The sequence below is a fragment of the Sardina pilchardus genome, chromosome 18 (assembly GCF_963854185.1).
Source record: "Sardina pilchardus chromosome 18, fSarPil1.1, whole genome shotgun sequence".
Classification (NCBI taxonomy): Eukaryota; Metazoa; Chordata; class Actinopteri; order Clupeiformes; family Clupeidae; genus Sardina; species Sardina pilchardus.
In genome coordinates, this window is record NC_085011.1 from 4706496 (window position 1) to 4720170 (window position 13675).

At 47.4% G+C, this 13675-nt stretch overlaps 1 protein-coding gene across 4 annotated transcripts in view; it reads right to left on the bottom strand.

Annotated features, from left to right (window-relative positions):
• anapc1 (anaphase promoting complex subunit 1) overlaps positions 1-13675 on the bottom strand; it is a 63129-nt gene that overhangs the window by 28268 nt on the left and 21186 nt on the right. For all 4 annotated transcript variants that reach the window (XM_062519382.1, XM_062519383.1, XM_062519381.1 and 1 more), the window contains 9 exons: positions 13321-13586; positions 12146-12237; positions 11387-11535; positions 8488-8566; positions 7961-8003; positions 5381-5454; positions 4646-4824; positions 4060-4289; positions 2427-2545 (listed from right to left, as the gene is read on the bottom strand). In XM_062519382.1, coding sequence (XP_062375366.1) covers positions 2427-2545; positions 4060-4289; positions 4646-4824; positions 5381-5454; positions 7961-8003; positions 8488-8566; positions 11387-11535; positions 12146-12237; positions 13321-13586 — 1231 coding nt within the window. The remainder of the gene's footprint in view (positions 1-2426; positions 2546-4059; positions 4290-4645; positions 4825-5380; positions 5455-7960; positions 8004-8487; positions 8567-11386; positions 11536-12145; positions 12238-13320; positions 13587-13675) is intronic.

Consider the following 13675-nt stretch of genomic DNA (forward strand, 5'->3'; position numbering starts at 1 on the left):
AGAGGAGGAGGAGGAAGTGGATGAGTAGGTGGAGGAGGAGGAGGAGGAGGAGGAGGAGGAGGTGGAAGTGGATGAGTAGGTGGAGGAGGAGGTGAAGGAGGAGGAGGAGGAGGAGGAGGAAGTGGAGGAGGAGGTGGAAGTGGATGAGTAGGTGGAGGAGGAGGTAAAGGAGGAGGAGGAGGAGGAGGAGGAGGAGGAGGAAGTGGAGGAGGAGGTGGAAGTGGATGAGTAGGTGGAGGAGGAGGAGGAAGAGGAGGAGGAGGAGGAGGAGGAGGAGGAGGAGGAAGTGGAGGAGGAGGTGGAAGTGGATGAGTAGGTGGAGGAGGAGGAGGAGGAGGAGGAGGAGGAGGAGGAAGTGGAGGAGGAGGTGGAAGTAGATGAGTAGGTGGAGGAGGAGGAGGAGGTGGAAGTAGATGAGTAGGTGGAGGAGGAGGAAGAGGAGGAAGAGGAGGAAGTAGATGAGTAGGTGGAGGAGGTGGAAGTGGATGAGTAGGTGGAGGAGGAGGAGGAGGAGGTGGAGGAGGAGGTGGAAGTGGAGGAGGAGGTGGAAGTGGATGAGTAGGTGGAGTGGAGAAGGAGGTGAAGGAGGAGTGGAGAAGGAGGTGAAGGAGGAGGAGGAGGAGGAGGTGGAAGTGGAGGAGGAGGTGGAGGAGGAGGTGGAAGTGGATGAGTAGGTGGAGGAGGAGGAGGAGGAGGAGAGCCACATAAGACACAAGTGAGAGACACGAAACACAGAGACATTTTCAATGGAAACTCAAAAGCCACATTTACATGCAGGTTTTTTTAACAGGCATCTTTTCAACTGAAGACCAAGACCAGAACAACTATTTATATGTCATAATAACGCAAATATAATAACATTTTGTTCATGTTACAAGAGGAGTAATCCAACTCCAATGGTGAGTTATAAGCATGTGCAAAACTTCTGGGATCTGAGTGGAATCTTGAGACATTACACAAATGTTGAACCAGATTCTAAAAGGAATAAACCTTTGATCCGTCTGAAATTCCAATCCGAATTGAGCAGTTGGTTTTATTTCCAAGGTGCAATGTTTATTTTGATTGAGTCCATAAATCCGATTCCCATCAGACTAAATGTGTCCATTCAAACCTTTCCAGTAACCTAATGAAGGCTAATTAGACTAAACACAGACAAGAGCAGCCAGGCAACTGGCCTCTATGAGCAGACACACACACACACACACACACACACACACACACACACACACACACACACACACACACACACACACACACACACACACACACACACACACACACACACACACACACACACACACACACACACACACACACACACACACACACACACACACTTACCCTCTACCCTGTTTTTAACATTATTTTGCCAAACCGACCTCACTACATTGCAGTGCCTTGTTGCATTGTTTTGCTTTTGGATTCTCACCTCACCCGTAGCAGAAGAGCACCTGAGTACTATTTTATAAACTCCTGAGCGCCCTAAGCCCTTTTGCGTTTTCTCAGACCTCACTACATATTCAAGTGAATACATGACGCACATCCATCTTTCAGGCTCTGTAGATGCACAACAAAGTCGTGCCACTGTCCTTGTTTTGCTTGTTCCCTTGTTTTCTTGTCCTATTTTTTTTTTTGCTAATGGTGGAACCGCTCATCTCTCATGTCCTGTTGTGTGGTCATCAAAGAGAGGACTGACTGGGGGATGAGCGCATGAAAGCCGTGTTTTGTCTTTAACCGTAAACTGAAAACAGTCCACGCGCTTGTGCTCTCTGGACAGACACGAGGCTGCCGCCATAATTACAGGCTGGGCCCTCACAGGAGGAGCGGAGAGCAGGCGTAAAGGTGCTTTTATGTGCCGCTGTTGAGACGACGCCCCCGGGGGGGGTGATAGACACGTCATCAACATAAACAGCAACACAACCAGAGACTTACGCAAGGTTGGGCCAAGAGGGGCACATGTTTTTGTTTTTGTTGGGAAAGATTTTCTTGCGTAAATGGATCAGGAACTGGGACAAAGAAAGCCTGATTCCTCATAACTGCACAAGTTATCACAGCTCGGCTGCACCTCACCAAACGTTGGCGCGAGGTCTGTTTACCAGACACGGTCACGAGGAGAGCAGCAACCCTGCATTTACAGCACAAGAAAACTGCATGTGCGTAACCTCGGCATCGGCCAGAGACAGTAAGGCCTTATTCATAGTGTACACACACGAGCTACACCAACACACACAGATCCAGCTGGAGCGAGAGGGTTTGGCGCCTGCTTGCGTCGCAAAATGCGTCAGTCAAGTTTTTGTAGCGCAACACAAGCGTGAATGCCATGCGAGACGGAGAACGGCAAACCTGCATTTACAGGGTAAGAAAAGCACATGTGCACTGCACACTGACCGACCGACCGACGGCATCCGCCACAAACAGTAACGTACCCGTGAGGTTGAGCTTGGGCACGGGCAGGGGTTCCGTGGGCACGGGCCGGTAGGAGAACAGGGTGAAGAGGCCTCTGCCAACGGGCAGTGCCATGGTGCGTTGGCACAGCAGCAGGAGTCTGTTATGGACAGAGGAGAGGACAGAACATGAGCACTTCATGCCCAGGTTATGCACATTCTAGAACACTCAGTAGGCAACTCGCTCACTTGCAGTGCAATGTTTCTATAAGTTCAAATGCATTTAGAAGGCTCAAAATGAGAATATGGCTATAGTAGTAATTGATAGGATAGGATAGGATAGGATTAACTTTAATGATCCCCTAAAGGGAAAACTCAGTGCCACCATCAACAATATAAGACAACAACATAAAGCAAAACACAGCAACAGGAAAAGCAACATCCAGTTAGACAGTAGGACACAAGCAGACAGCAAAGCAGACCTTGGCAGTGGACTACCAACATGTGCAACATACAGTACAGCGGTATAGGAGGAGGACCATTCATACACACTAATGTAAGCAGTCACTAGTCAGGCGGGTATCCTACATTACACACTACTCACAAAAACTCCATTTGGGTTTTGGGTGACATTTCAGGATGAGCCTAAAAAATCACTATAACCTTTACAGGTGAACTTAATGTGACCTTCTCTAAACTGAATGTGCATGTCCAACAGATCTATGTTTCAGTACTTTCCGTGCTGAAACATTCAGTACTTTCTGTACTGAAACATTCAATTTCACCCGAAAGCCAGATATCTCTTAACCTTTTGCGAGTAATGTATAGTTTAATATTATTTCACAGCTTTACATTCACTCATTCATTAATCTATTATTAACCCTTTATCTTATATTCTCAGCGCTTCAGATTCAGAATGTAGGCTCCACAGTACTGACTAAGTGGTGAGGTCAAGTGCACAGCGCCTGATTTGACTCACTACACGGGCGGAGGCTCAACGCTGGCGACGTGTCAACCATGTAAATCTGCATATTATGTGCAAGACTCCAGCAGCAGGTATGATATCTGACTGTACAAGGCAACTAACTGTGTGTGTGTGTGTGTGTGTGTGTGTGTGTGTGTGTGTGTGTGTGTGTGTGTGTGTGTGTGTGTGTGTGTGTGTGTGTGTGTGTGTGTGTGTGTGTGTGTGCGTGTGATATGTGACTGTCCATGACATGGCTAACCCAAGCAGCACTTTTACTTTCCCCCGCTTCAGCTCTGTCTGCATACACTGCTGAAATCTGCGGTGAACAATATGCCGTGAGTGACTGTAGGAAAGTGTGTGTGTGTGAGTGTGTGTGTGTGTGAGCAGGTAAATGCATGCATGCATGGTTAACTGTGCATACACTTCTGTCTGTGTGCGTGCGTGTGTGAGTGAGAGAGTGTGAGAATCAGTGAGTGTGAGTGTCAATGTGGATGTGTGTACTGCATACATGGGTAATTGTGTGTTTGGTTTGTGTGTGTTTGCTTGTGTGTGTGTGTGTGTGGGTGTGTAAAAGCATGTGTCTTTGGATTTTGGCGTGCATACATGAGAGACAGTAGGAGTGCATGACTGCATAACTGTCTGTGTATGTGTGTGTGTGTGTGTGTGTGTGTGTGTGCGTGTGTGCGTGTGTGCGTGCGTATACACACTCACTTGTTCTCCTTCTCCTCGATGTACTCGTGGTCGCTGACCTCGGGCAGCTGGGGCACGTTGACGCGGACAGGACGTGAGCTCTGCAGCAGACGCCTCACTTCCTGTACGCGCAGGTCCTGGCTCCAGATCAGCGCGGTCACCGCGGGGTCCAGGTCCGCCATGCCGTCCTCCTCGTCGTCCGCCTCGCTCGGCACCGGCACGTCCAGCATCTCGCCCCCCAGGCCTACCGACTGCTCACGCACACACACACACACACACACACACACACGCACACACACACACACACACACACACATACATACAGATACAGACACACAGATACACACGCACACACAGATACAGATACAGAGACACATTTACACACACACACACACACACACACACACACACACACACACAGATACACACACACACGCCCACACACACACAAAGATCCAGATACACAAACACAGACACAGTGGAATACAAGTAGTCATGTATGATTGCTATAAATACAAATTGACATTCAAGATTAAAAAAAAAACGACTATACCAACTGTATATGCAATAGAGGAAAAGTGCTTTAGCGTTGCTTTAACACACTTACCGTTTTGGCCTTGCTAGGGGTCACTTTGTGTGCCTGTTTGGTCAGGTCCTGTCGGCCAATAAGAGCACAAACCTCTTCGGACCAATCAGAGCACGGGTGCTCTCGGCACTGGTAGATGGCATCTCTGATTGGCAGGGCCGCCCCGAACGGTACCGACTCGAGGTCCTTCAGAGTGAACCCTTTAAAATGGACACAGAGCATTCACGTGGATTCTTGTTTTAGTGTCTTTAGTAGATTTTACTGTTCTTTTCAGTCATGTGGATTTGTTATTTTATCATCCTGCTTATGCTGTGTGTGGTGTCTTAAGCTAACCTTGGGAAATTATTTTCCCCTTTGAGGATCAATAAAGTATCTATCTATCTATCTACACAAGCAATTAACTAAATTATTAATTAACTAAATAGAGTAATTCAACTATTTGATATGACGCACAGTTAGGGACTTTGATATGTTTTTCAAGCTGTGTGAAAAGGAATGACATTTTTACAAATGTATATAGTTATTAGCGAATCTCCTCAAGGTAGTTAACCTTCCACTTAAACTTAAGAGCCAAAGAGATCAGTGTAAGCTACCCTGACATTGGAGAGGTTTGAAGACAACAGGCTTCAAACTACGCAAATGAATCAGCTCCACTTCAGAAGTACATTATTGTTCTAATTGAAAGTCATGGGTGGGGGGTGCGTTGGGATGCAACAGGTGTGTGCGTCAGACGGGCGGAGAGGAGAGGAGAGTCACCTGCAGAGGTCAGCCACTCCATCAGCCTCTCAGCCAGGTTCCCCTGCGGGGCCTCAAACTTCACGCTGCTCTGCCTGCCAAACATTCACACGCGCAAACACACACACACACACACAGAGAGAGAGAGAGAGACACACACACAAACATGATGAGTCACTTTTTTTTACTCAGAAGTTATTTGGGGGGAGGCGGGTGACAAATGCCATCTGATTCCAGCGTGTGGTTAAGACTAGAGCCACAAAAGAGCATGTGGGGCTGATGGGGGCTGATAACAGACTGCATCTTCTGCCAAGTCTCGGGTCTCAGGGGAGGAAATCAATTACTCTGCGATAAGATGATTTCCTCATTTCATTTATTTTGTTTATTTACTTTCTTAACGGCACAAATCCTCTGCATGCCAGCAAGTGACAATACGAGTGAATTCACACCTCACATCTCATTCAGAAAGATAATAATTAAAATATTAATAATATTACAACCCAACAACAACAAACATCTTTCACGTATTTGAACTAGATGCTATCCAAGGTATGAATAAGACACCAGGCCTTCAATGAGTAATTATTGTACCCTAAGTATAGTCACCGTTCCTTACAGATACTGGGGGGGGGGGGGGACGTACAGGGGCGGAGCTAATGGTTCACTCTAGACGGGGCGAAGACCTATAGTGGGCCCCTCCCCCTGCGTGCGTGCGTGCGTGCGTGCGTGCGTGCGTGCGCGCGCGCGCGCAACAAGACTTTCAAAGCGCTGACAATATTTGTCCTTTCCACGGTTAGGTTCGTGCATGGTCCGTTAAAAAGTAGCCTTAGAGTACTACTATACTAACGTAGCTTTAAACAGGTAATGAACGTTCTGACAAGCACACCCATTCCCTACCTTGTTCTTGCCCATCTGAAATAACGCCTCTAGATTTGCTGCCTCCATCCTTTCTGTTTTCGTTGTTTACATCCATGATGAGTCTTAAGTTAGTAAATTAGCTTAACAGTTTATGGCGATAAAACAGCAAATAGGCCTATCGCCGCGTAAAAAGCAACAAAAATAGGCCTAGTCTTGCGAGCCTGCGTGCGTGCGTAACCTATTGTCTCTGCTGCTCAAACAAATTATGTGCATATAGACCTAGGCTACTTCTGACTTTGATAGCCTAACGTGTTCACTAACTTTGCAGAAAATTGTAGCCTATGTCATGCAGTTAATGGGATACTGTGCTGCATTGAGAAGTTATGGTAGGCCATTTTTTTTATGAATACACACACACGCACATGGGACATTTTCTTTCGTTGTTGAGCAATGCGCAATGCGTACGGCCGTACACCTGCAGGTACGCCTGCCAGCTACTCGGTGTTTATCCCAACATCATGTTTTTATTTAAGCCATTCCATGTTGTGCTTATTGGCTGGGGCATGTTGTTTTCTTTCATGTCGATTCAAGATTGTTTGTGTAGGCTAAACTACCGGTCAAAACTCTCACAGTTGAATTTCACTACGCTTGCCCGTTTAGGCTTATTGTTTTTTTGTTGTTGTTGTTTTTACAAGATTAGGCAATACACCGAGGCAGGAACTCCACTGACACTAAGTGTTGGTGACAGAGGTAGCCATACCGTACGGTATCTCAAGTTATGGCCGGGATTTGTATTTATTGGCTGCGCAATAATTTAACCAACATAGCGCACGTTGAATGAATTGACTGCCTTGTGCGTAAACAGCGGTGGAAATCCCGACAGTGTTTCAACTACATGAAACATAATTAGTGAACCATCAAATACCCCCTTATTGCATTGGCCATCAGTCCAAACATTAAGCAATATAATCAAACAGTGTAAGAGTAAATTAGACCCCAAAACAAACCAAAAATGTTCTGCTTTTGATGGCATGCCGCTCCGTTCCAAATGAAACGCATGTCTCACAATTAAACGCACGCATGCAGAGCCTAATTAGCCTAAATAAAATGGGCATAATTTGAGGAGTTACAGGTAGGCCTAGGCAATCTCCTGCCAACCTAGCCTATCTTCTTGTCTCTATTGAAGTTGTAGCCTACCTATTTCGTGTGTTTACAACAACATTGACATTGACATGTTCCGTGTGCGGATATAGAGAGGCTTTCCAGGCTATCAGAACTTTTTTTTTTAACCGTTTATGTTCATCGGCGCAGCCTACTACGATGCGAACTGACAGCTGTTGCCACGCGTATGCTCCAGACTCTAAATAGGTATATAGATCTTGCTAACTCACTTGATTTTCTGTAATACGGTAAATGCAACCTGTAGCCTAGGCTACCTCAGAAAACCCAGACAGGTCGTGCATCAGTTTCGCTTTTAAAACACGCCAGTGTAGCGTGAGAGGGGAAATGCCTGTTGCGGGCTATGCAGTGTTTAAGGGCATGACAGACGGGCTCCCATTGTGAGGGCACTCTACGGACCAGCGGCATCTTTAGTAGCATCTAGCAATCAGTACATATAAGCATCGTTAAATACAACAATTCAGCAAGATAGATTTGGCCAAAGGTGGGCCCCCTGCCTGCACCCGTGGGCCCGGAGCGACCGCCCCCCCTGCCCCCCCACTCGCTCCGCTATTGGGGACGTACCTCCTGATTTCAGGAATTTGATCGCAGATGTTCTTCTTCTGCCCTGTTATGGAGACAAGTACAGCGTAAACATAAACAAAGGTCACGCAATCAAGACAATCAAGTGTGCTTACAGGTAATTTGTGGCAAAATAAAACTTTGACCAATAATGCGTCATGGCTAAACCAACTCAATCACGTTAATCACATTAAGTGTTAACATTATATTACATGTAGAATAAACTCAATTCTGTCTCCTCCTCAGCCTCGGGGGACCATGGAAAGTCTTCATTTGTGCCATGCAAAATCACATTACATGCCTTTAGCACTGTTTATTCATCCAATTACTATTTCCATTTACAATGTTTATCATGCCCCCCCCCGTCCCCCCCCCCACCCACACCTGCCCACCACCCCCCCCCCCCCCCCCCCCACCCCCCCACCCCCCTGCTCATAGGAGTGTGTTGCTGTCAGAGGAGCACAGCATGTCAATCTCAGACAGACACCGCAGGGACCGGGCCAGTGAAAACTCAGCTCCGCTCAGCTCACCCGCAGAGATCTTGGCCAGGTATTTAGAGACGTTGTCCGACACCGCATTCTCGTCTCCAGCCACGTACAGCGCGTAGCTCTAGAGAGAGAGAGAGAGAGACAGAGAGAGAGAGAGAGAGAGAGAGAGAGAGAGAGAGAGAGAGAGGCAGAGGGAGAGAGAGAGAGAGAGACAGAGGGGGAGAGAGAGAAAGAGATATGAGTGGAGGGTTGGTGGATTGAATGGGTCAAATAACATAACGGAGACGAGGAGTGGGAGAAAGAGAACGAGACAGAAAAACGAATTAACGGCCGAATGAAAGAACAAAAGAAAGAACAAAAGACAGAAAGAAAGAGATATTGGGTGGGAACGTCGGTAATGAAAGACAAAAAGAAGAGAGAGAACGAGAGAGAGAAAACGAGTAGGGGTGGAGGGGATGAGAGAAGCCGAGTGAGTATCTGCAGTGGGACAGCACCGTTGTGGTTTTAGTGGCGATGACTAAACACGTCTGCTTTAGAGAATAATAACGCGAACACCATTCAGACTTCCAGGATCATCCTCATTCATTACATTCCAGTGCGGGGCCGACCACGGCCCGACCACGGCCCGACCACGGCCCAACTACGGCCCAACTACGGCCCAATCTTAGCGCGCTTAGAATATCTTCAGCATGACAGGCTAAACACTTTGCCCCATTTTGCAGTCCGTCAGGACTGAAGCAGGAATCTGAAGGAGAGAGAAACAATTCTGTTCCGGCTGACACAGGAAATTGCGTGTGAGAGAGGGGCTGATGGAGGTTTAAACAAGTTAAGCAGCGCCAGTAATGTTCTGTCCGGTAATCAGGTGGACAGTAGGGAAGGGGATGTAGTGTGTGTGTGTGTGTGTGTGTGTGTGTGTGTGTGTGTGTGTGACTGAGAGGAGGACTAGGGTAAATACAGGCTATAATTGCATGACATGTCGTTAGTGTCTCTCTGTCCATTGTGCGTCACTGTGCTCGGCACGATGGTAGGACACAGACAGACCATCCCCTTCCCCCTCTTCTGTCAAACACACACACACACACACACCCCACTCAGCGTCACTCCTCCATCAACCTCCCACCATCACTCATGATTCAGACCTCCAATGCTTAATTAAGGTTAGGCAGCTCTTATCCAACACACACACACACACACACACACACACACAGGAAGAAGAGGGACACAGATGCCATTGGAGGAACTGAGAACAGGCCGAGTAAACAGATGGAAAAATGTCAGTGTGATTAGCTGGGAGCAAAATGCCGACTAACTAGCTGACATTTCCACTGAGCATGCGAGAGCCTCCGCACCCTGTGACCCACATCTGCACCCGTGTTATTAAAGGATTCCGTCGTGACCTCGCGTCACCCCTGCAGGAGCTCGCCGAGAGGCAAGGTAGCACTTTGGAGTGGTCACGTCACATACTGCACGGTAGCTCTGCACCTGGACGTCTTCATTACTGAGCCCTACAAGACGCTTAGGAATACCGCCCCCTGCTGGGCATGGGCATCAGTGCTGCCTAAACTCAACACATTCCTTCTGCCTAAACTCAATACATTCCTTCTGCCTAAACTCAACACATTCCTTCTGCCTAAACTCAACACATTCCTTCTGCCTAAACAACACATTCCTTCTGCCTAAACTCAACACATTCCTTCTGCCTAAACAACACATTCCTTCTGCCTAAACTCAATACATTCCTTCTGCCTAAACTCAACACATTCCTTCTGCCTAAACTCAACACATTCCTTCTGCCTAAACTCAACACATTCCTTCTGCCTAAACTCAACACATTCCTTCTGCCTAAACAACACATTCCTTCTGCCTAAACTCAACACATTCCTTCTGCCTAAACAACACATTCCTTCTGCCTAAACTCAACACATTCCTTCTGCCTAAACTCAACACATTCCTTCTGCCTAAACTCAACACATTCCTTCTGTGCTCCTTCTCCTAGGGACACTGTGGCCCATTCTCCACCTCTGTCCTCGATCCTCGATGCTCGATGCTCGATGCTCGGTCCCCTCGGCTCGTTCCCACTGATCTATAACTAGCACTGGATAGACTATCCCATTGTTGCCGCCCCATCATTCTCTATCTAGATCAGTGGAAACAAGGATCGAGGAAGGAAGGGAGGATATATAAAAAGACAAATGAGAGGCACCCACTGTGTCCATTTTTTGCACCTCATTCCGTTAATGAAGGATGCTGTAAGTGACGTTGTGTGTGGCTCCTGAGATAGAGGCACTGGAGAAGAAAGGGACCGGGGGGAAGCATGTGTTACAGAGTAACCTGCCCCAAGACAAAACCCCACAGATAAATGTATGCATATATGCAACAATGCATATCAACCCACAATAATGTCTGTGTCAATGTATACAGTGTATGAAAAGTGTATGTCTGTATGCCCTCCCTATGCCTGTGCCCATGGCTGTGCCCACCCTATGCCTGGGACCATGTGCGATGCCATGACGGAGAATGTGAAAATGTGTCCTTGACAGGAGAGGTCTTGACCGAGCGCACTTGACTGAACGCATCAAAGTCGTCCTGTTGGTGCGGACAAAGAGCTGTTCTCTGGGGGGCATTTCTGATGAACAGAAGCTCAAAGGAAGCTATGGGTGCCTCTCATGTGGGCTTTTCTACGTCCTCCCTCCCTCCTCGGGCCTCGATCCTCACTGATCTACAAGAAGAATGATGGGGTGGCAACAATGGGATAGCCTATCCAGTATTAGTTATAGATCAGTGGGAACGCCCCTCGAGGATCGAGGAGGCATGTTGAGAAGCACCTATTGTTTACACATGCATGATGATAGAGCAGGCCTCATTCGTCATCATAACATCACTTTTCAATGCTGATAAATAGATAAATAAATAAATAAATAAATAAATCTCCGATACGTACCAGCACCAGCAGCTTGGTCCTCTCGCAGATGCCGGGCAGGTAGGGGAAGGGCGCCACCTCCTCCCCCCTCAGGCAGTGGCGCAGCCAGCTGAACACACAGGGGGGCTCCGGCGTCAGGAACGAGGGCCGTGTCATCTGCTCCAGCTGGGCTGGGGGGGGGGCAATTAAGAGGGGCATTAGGGGCAATTTAAGCCATAAAGGGTGACGCCCACACGCGTTATGGGCTTGACGCGCAGGATTTTAGAAGAGTTTTCTGATCGCGTCAGACATTTGCTCCGCTAAAAACAACGCAGTTCTATTTTTTTCTTTTTCTTGTCTCATCGCGCCACATACGTGAGCAGCGTACCACACCTATGCCAGTCTTCCGATCATCATCATCATCATCATCATCATCATCACACACCATGAATCTAAATATTGATACAGCTTCAACCATCTCCATCTTGTCCTTCCTAATTCTCGATAGATCCAGAGGGACTTTAGGGGAGTGAGTGATAGTTAATGGAGACAGATGAGAAGAGAACACAAGAATTAATTTGTCCAAAAACAAAAAGTGAAAAAAAGATGAATCTATTAGCCATACCAATAGAGGAAGAAGAGGAAAACAAAGAAAGAGAGGAAAGAAGAATTACAAATCAAAAGAAGCTGAATGAAGAGAGAATGAGACTGTAAGATTAAAAAAAAAAAAAAAAACGCGGGAGCTCTGGCCATTCTAACGAGGGGCCCTGTGACGGGCGGCTGCATTGATTTGCCACTTACCCTGGTCGATCACGCAGGACTCATGGAACGTTTTGATGAACGAGGGGTAATCGCGCCAGTACAGATCAATGTACTCCTCCAGCTGCAGGTCTCTGATGAGAGAGATGGGGAAACAATCAGCACCAGTCTTCAACACCACCACCACCACCAACACCATCTCAACCGGGGGTTCTCCATCTCAGCCTGGTCAGCTAATCGATACTTACACTAATACTAATATCAGCCCTAAACTGCCCATGAATCACCGGCAGTGCTACGTCACAGCCGTCAGAGGGCAGACTCGGAGGAAAACGCGCGCTGATCAATGAGACCGGGGGAGCGGGGGGAAGTCGACGCTGGAGTGAATTAATGAGACCTTTCTGGAGGAGCTCATTTGGCTCCCCTTTCAGCTGTGTCTAGGTCTAGACAACAAGATGTGCTTTCAGTCTGAATATTGTCTGAATGGTTTATAATGTGAATTAAAAAATGGTCCTCGATTTACCACAACGCAACAATTCTGACAATGATGAGAACCATCTCAATATTCAAAGTCCCAAGTTTTCTTGCCTGTTGCCTTGGTGTTTGCATAAGGAAGATTAAGAAGTTTAAAGCTGGGCTCTGGTACCTCTGTACCTTGAGACATTTTCTTATGCTATGGCACCATAAAAATCAAACCAAACTGAACTGAATGAAATAGTCACCTCCTGTTAATGCTTATTATCTAACCAATAATTATACCGAGAAACACACACACACACTAAAAAAAACCCCGGAAACTGGAAAGTAATGGATGTGTGTGCTTGATGGTCTTTTGGGCCCCAACTTTACCGTCAAGCTGCCACCCTAGCGCCCTCCGGGCAGAGCTGCCCTGAAGTGACCCGTGGGGCCCAATACACCACATGACAATGTGTGAAGTGGGACTTTTACACCTCTGAATGTAATACAGTCATTTCCTGTGCATAATGGGAAATGACGGTATATGGCGTAATGGAATATGTATGTAATATGTTATGCCATTCTCCTTCTGGCAGGGGGACTACCAATGGAAACTAGCCTTTTGGCTATAATTGGGTGCATTTACATTTTCTTTGTAAAATGTCAATTACTGTACACTGTCCCTCTATAACAAATAAAGTTAATAATAATAATAATAATGTAAACACAACAGGTGAGCGTGCGGGGCGGGGCGTGCGCACCTGGCCATCTGCTGCAGGAGGCCGACTAGTGAGCGCGCGCCGCTCCTCTGCAGCTCGTCCAGCTTCAGGTCCTCGTAGAGCAGGTGCAGCACGGCGAACAGGGACGGGATGTGCTGGAACAGAGGCGCCGACGAGTCCACGCTCAGCACCGACATCTGCTCCTCCCGCGCACCAGAGGGCGCCAGAGCGCCCAGCCCCGGCACGCCCGCCACGTGCTGCATGGACAGCTGCCAGTGGTAGTCCGAGCTGCGCAGGTAGTCCCAGTCCTGAACAGAACAAAACAAATACATATTTACAAAAATAAGCAGCTACACACAAGGAATTCAATTTTAATGTTATGACAAATGTTCATCAA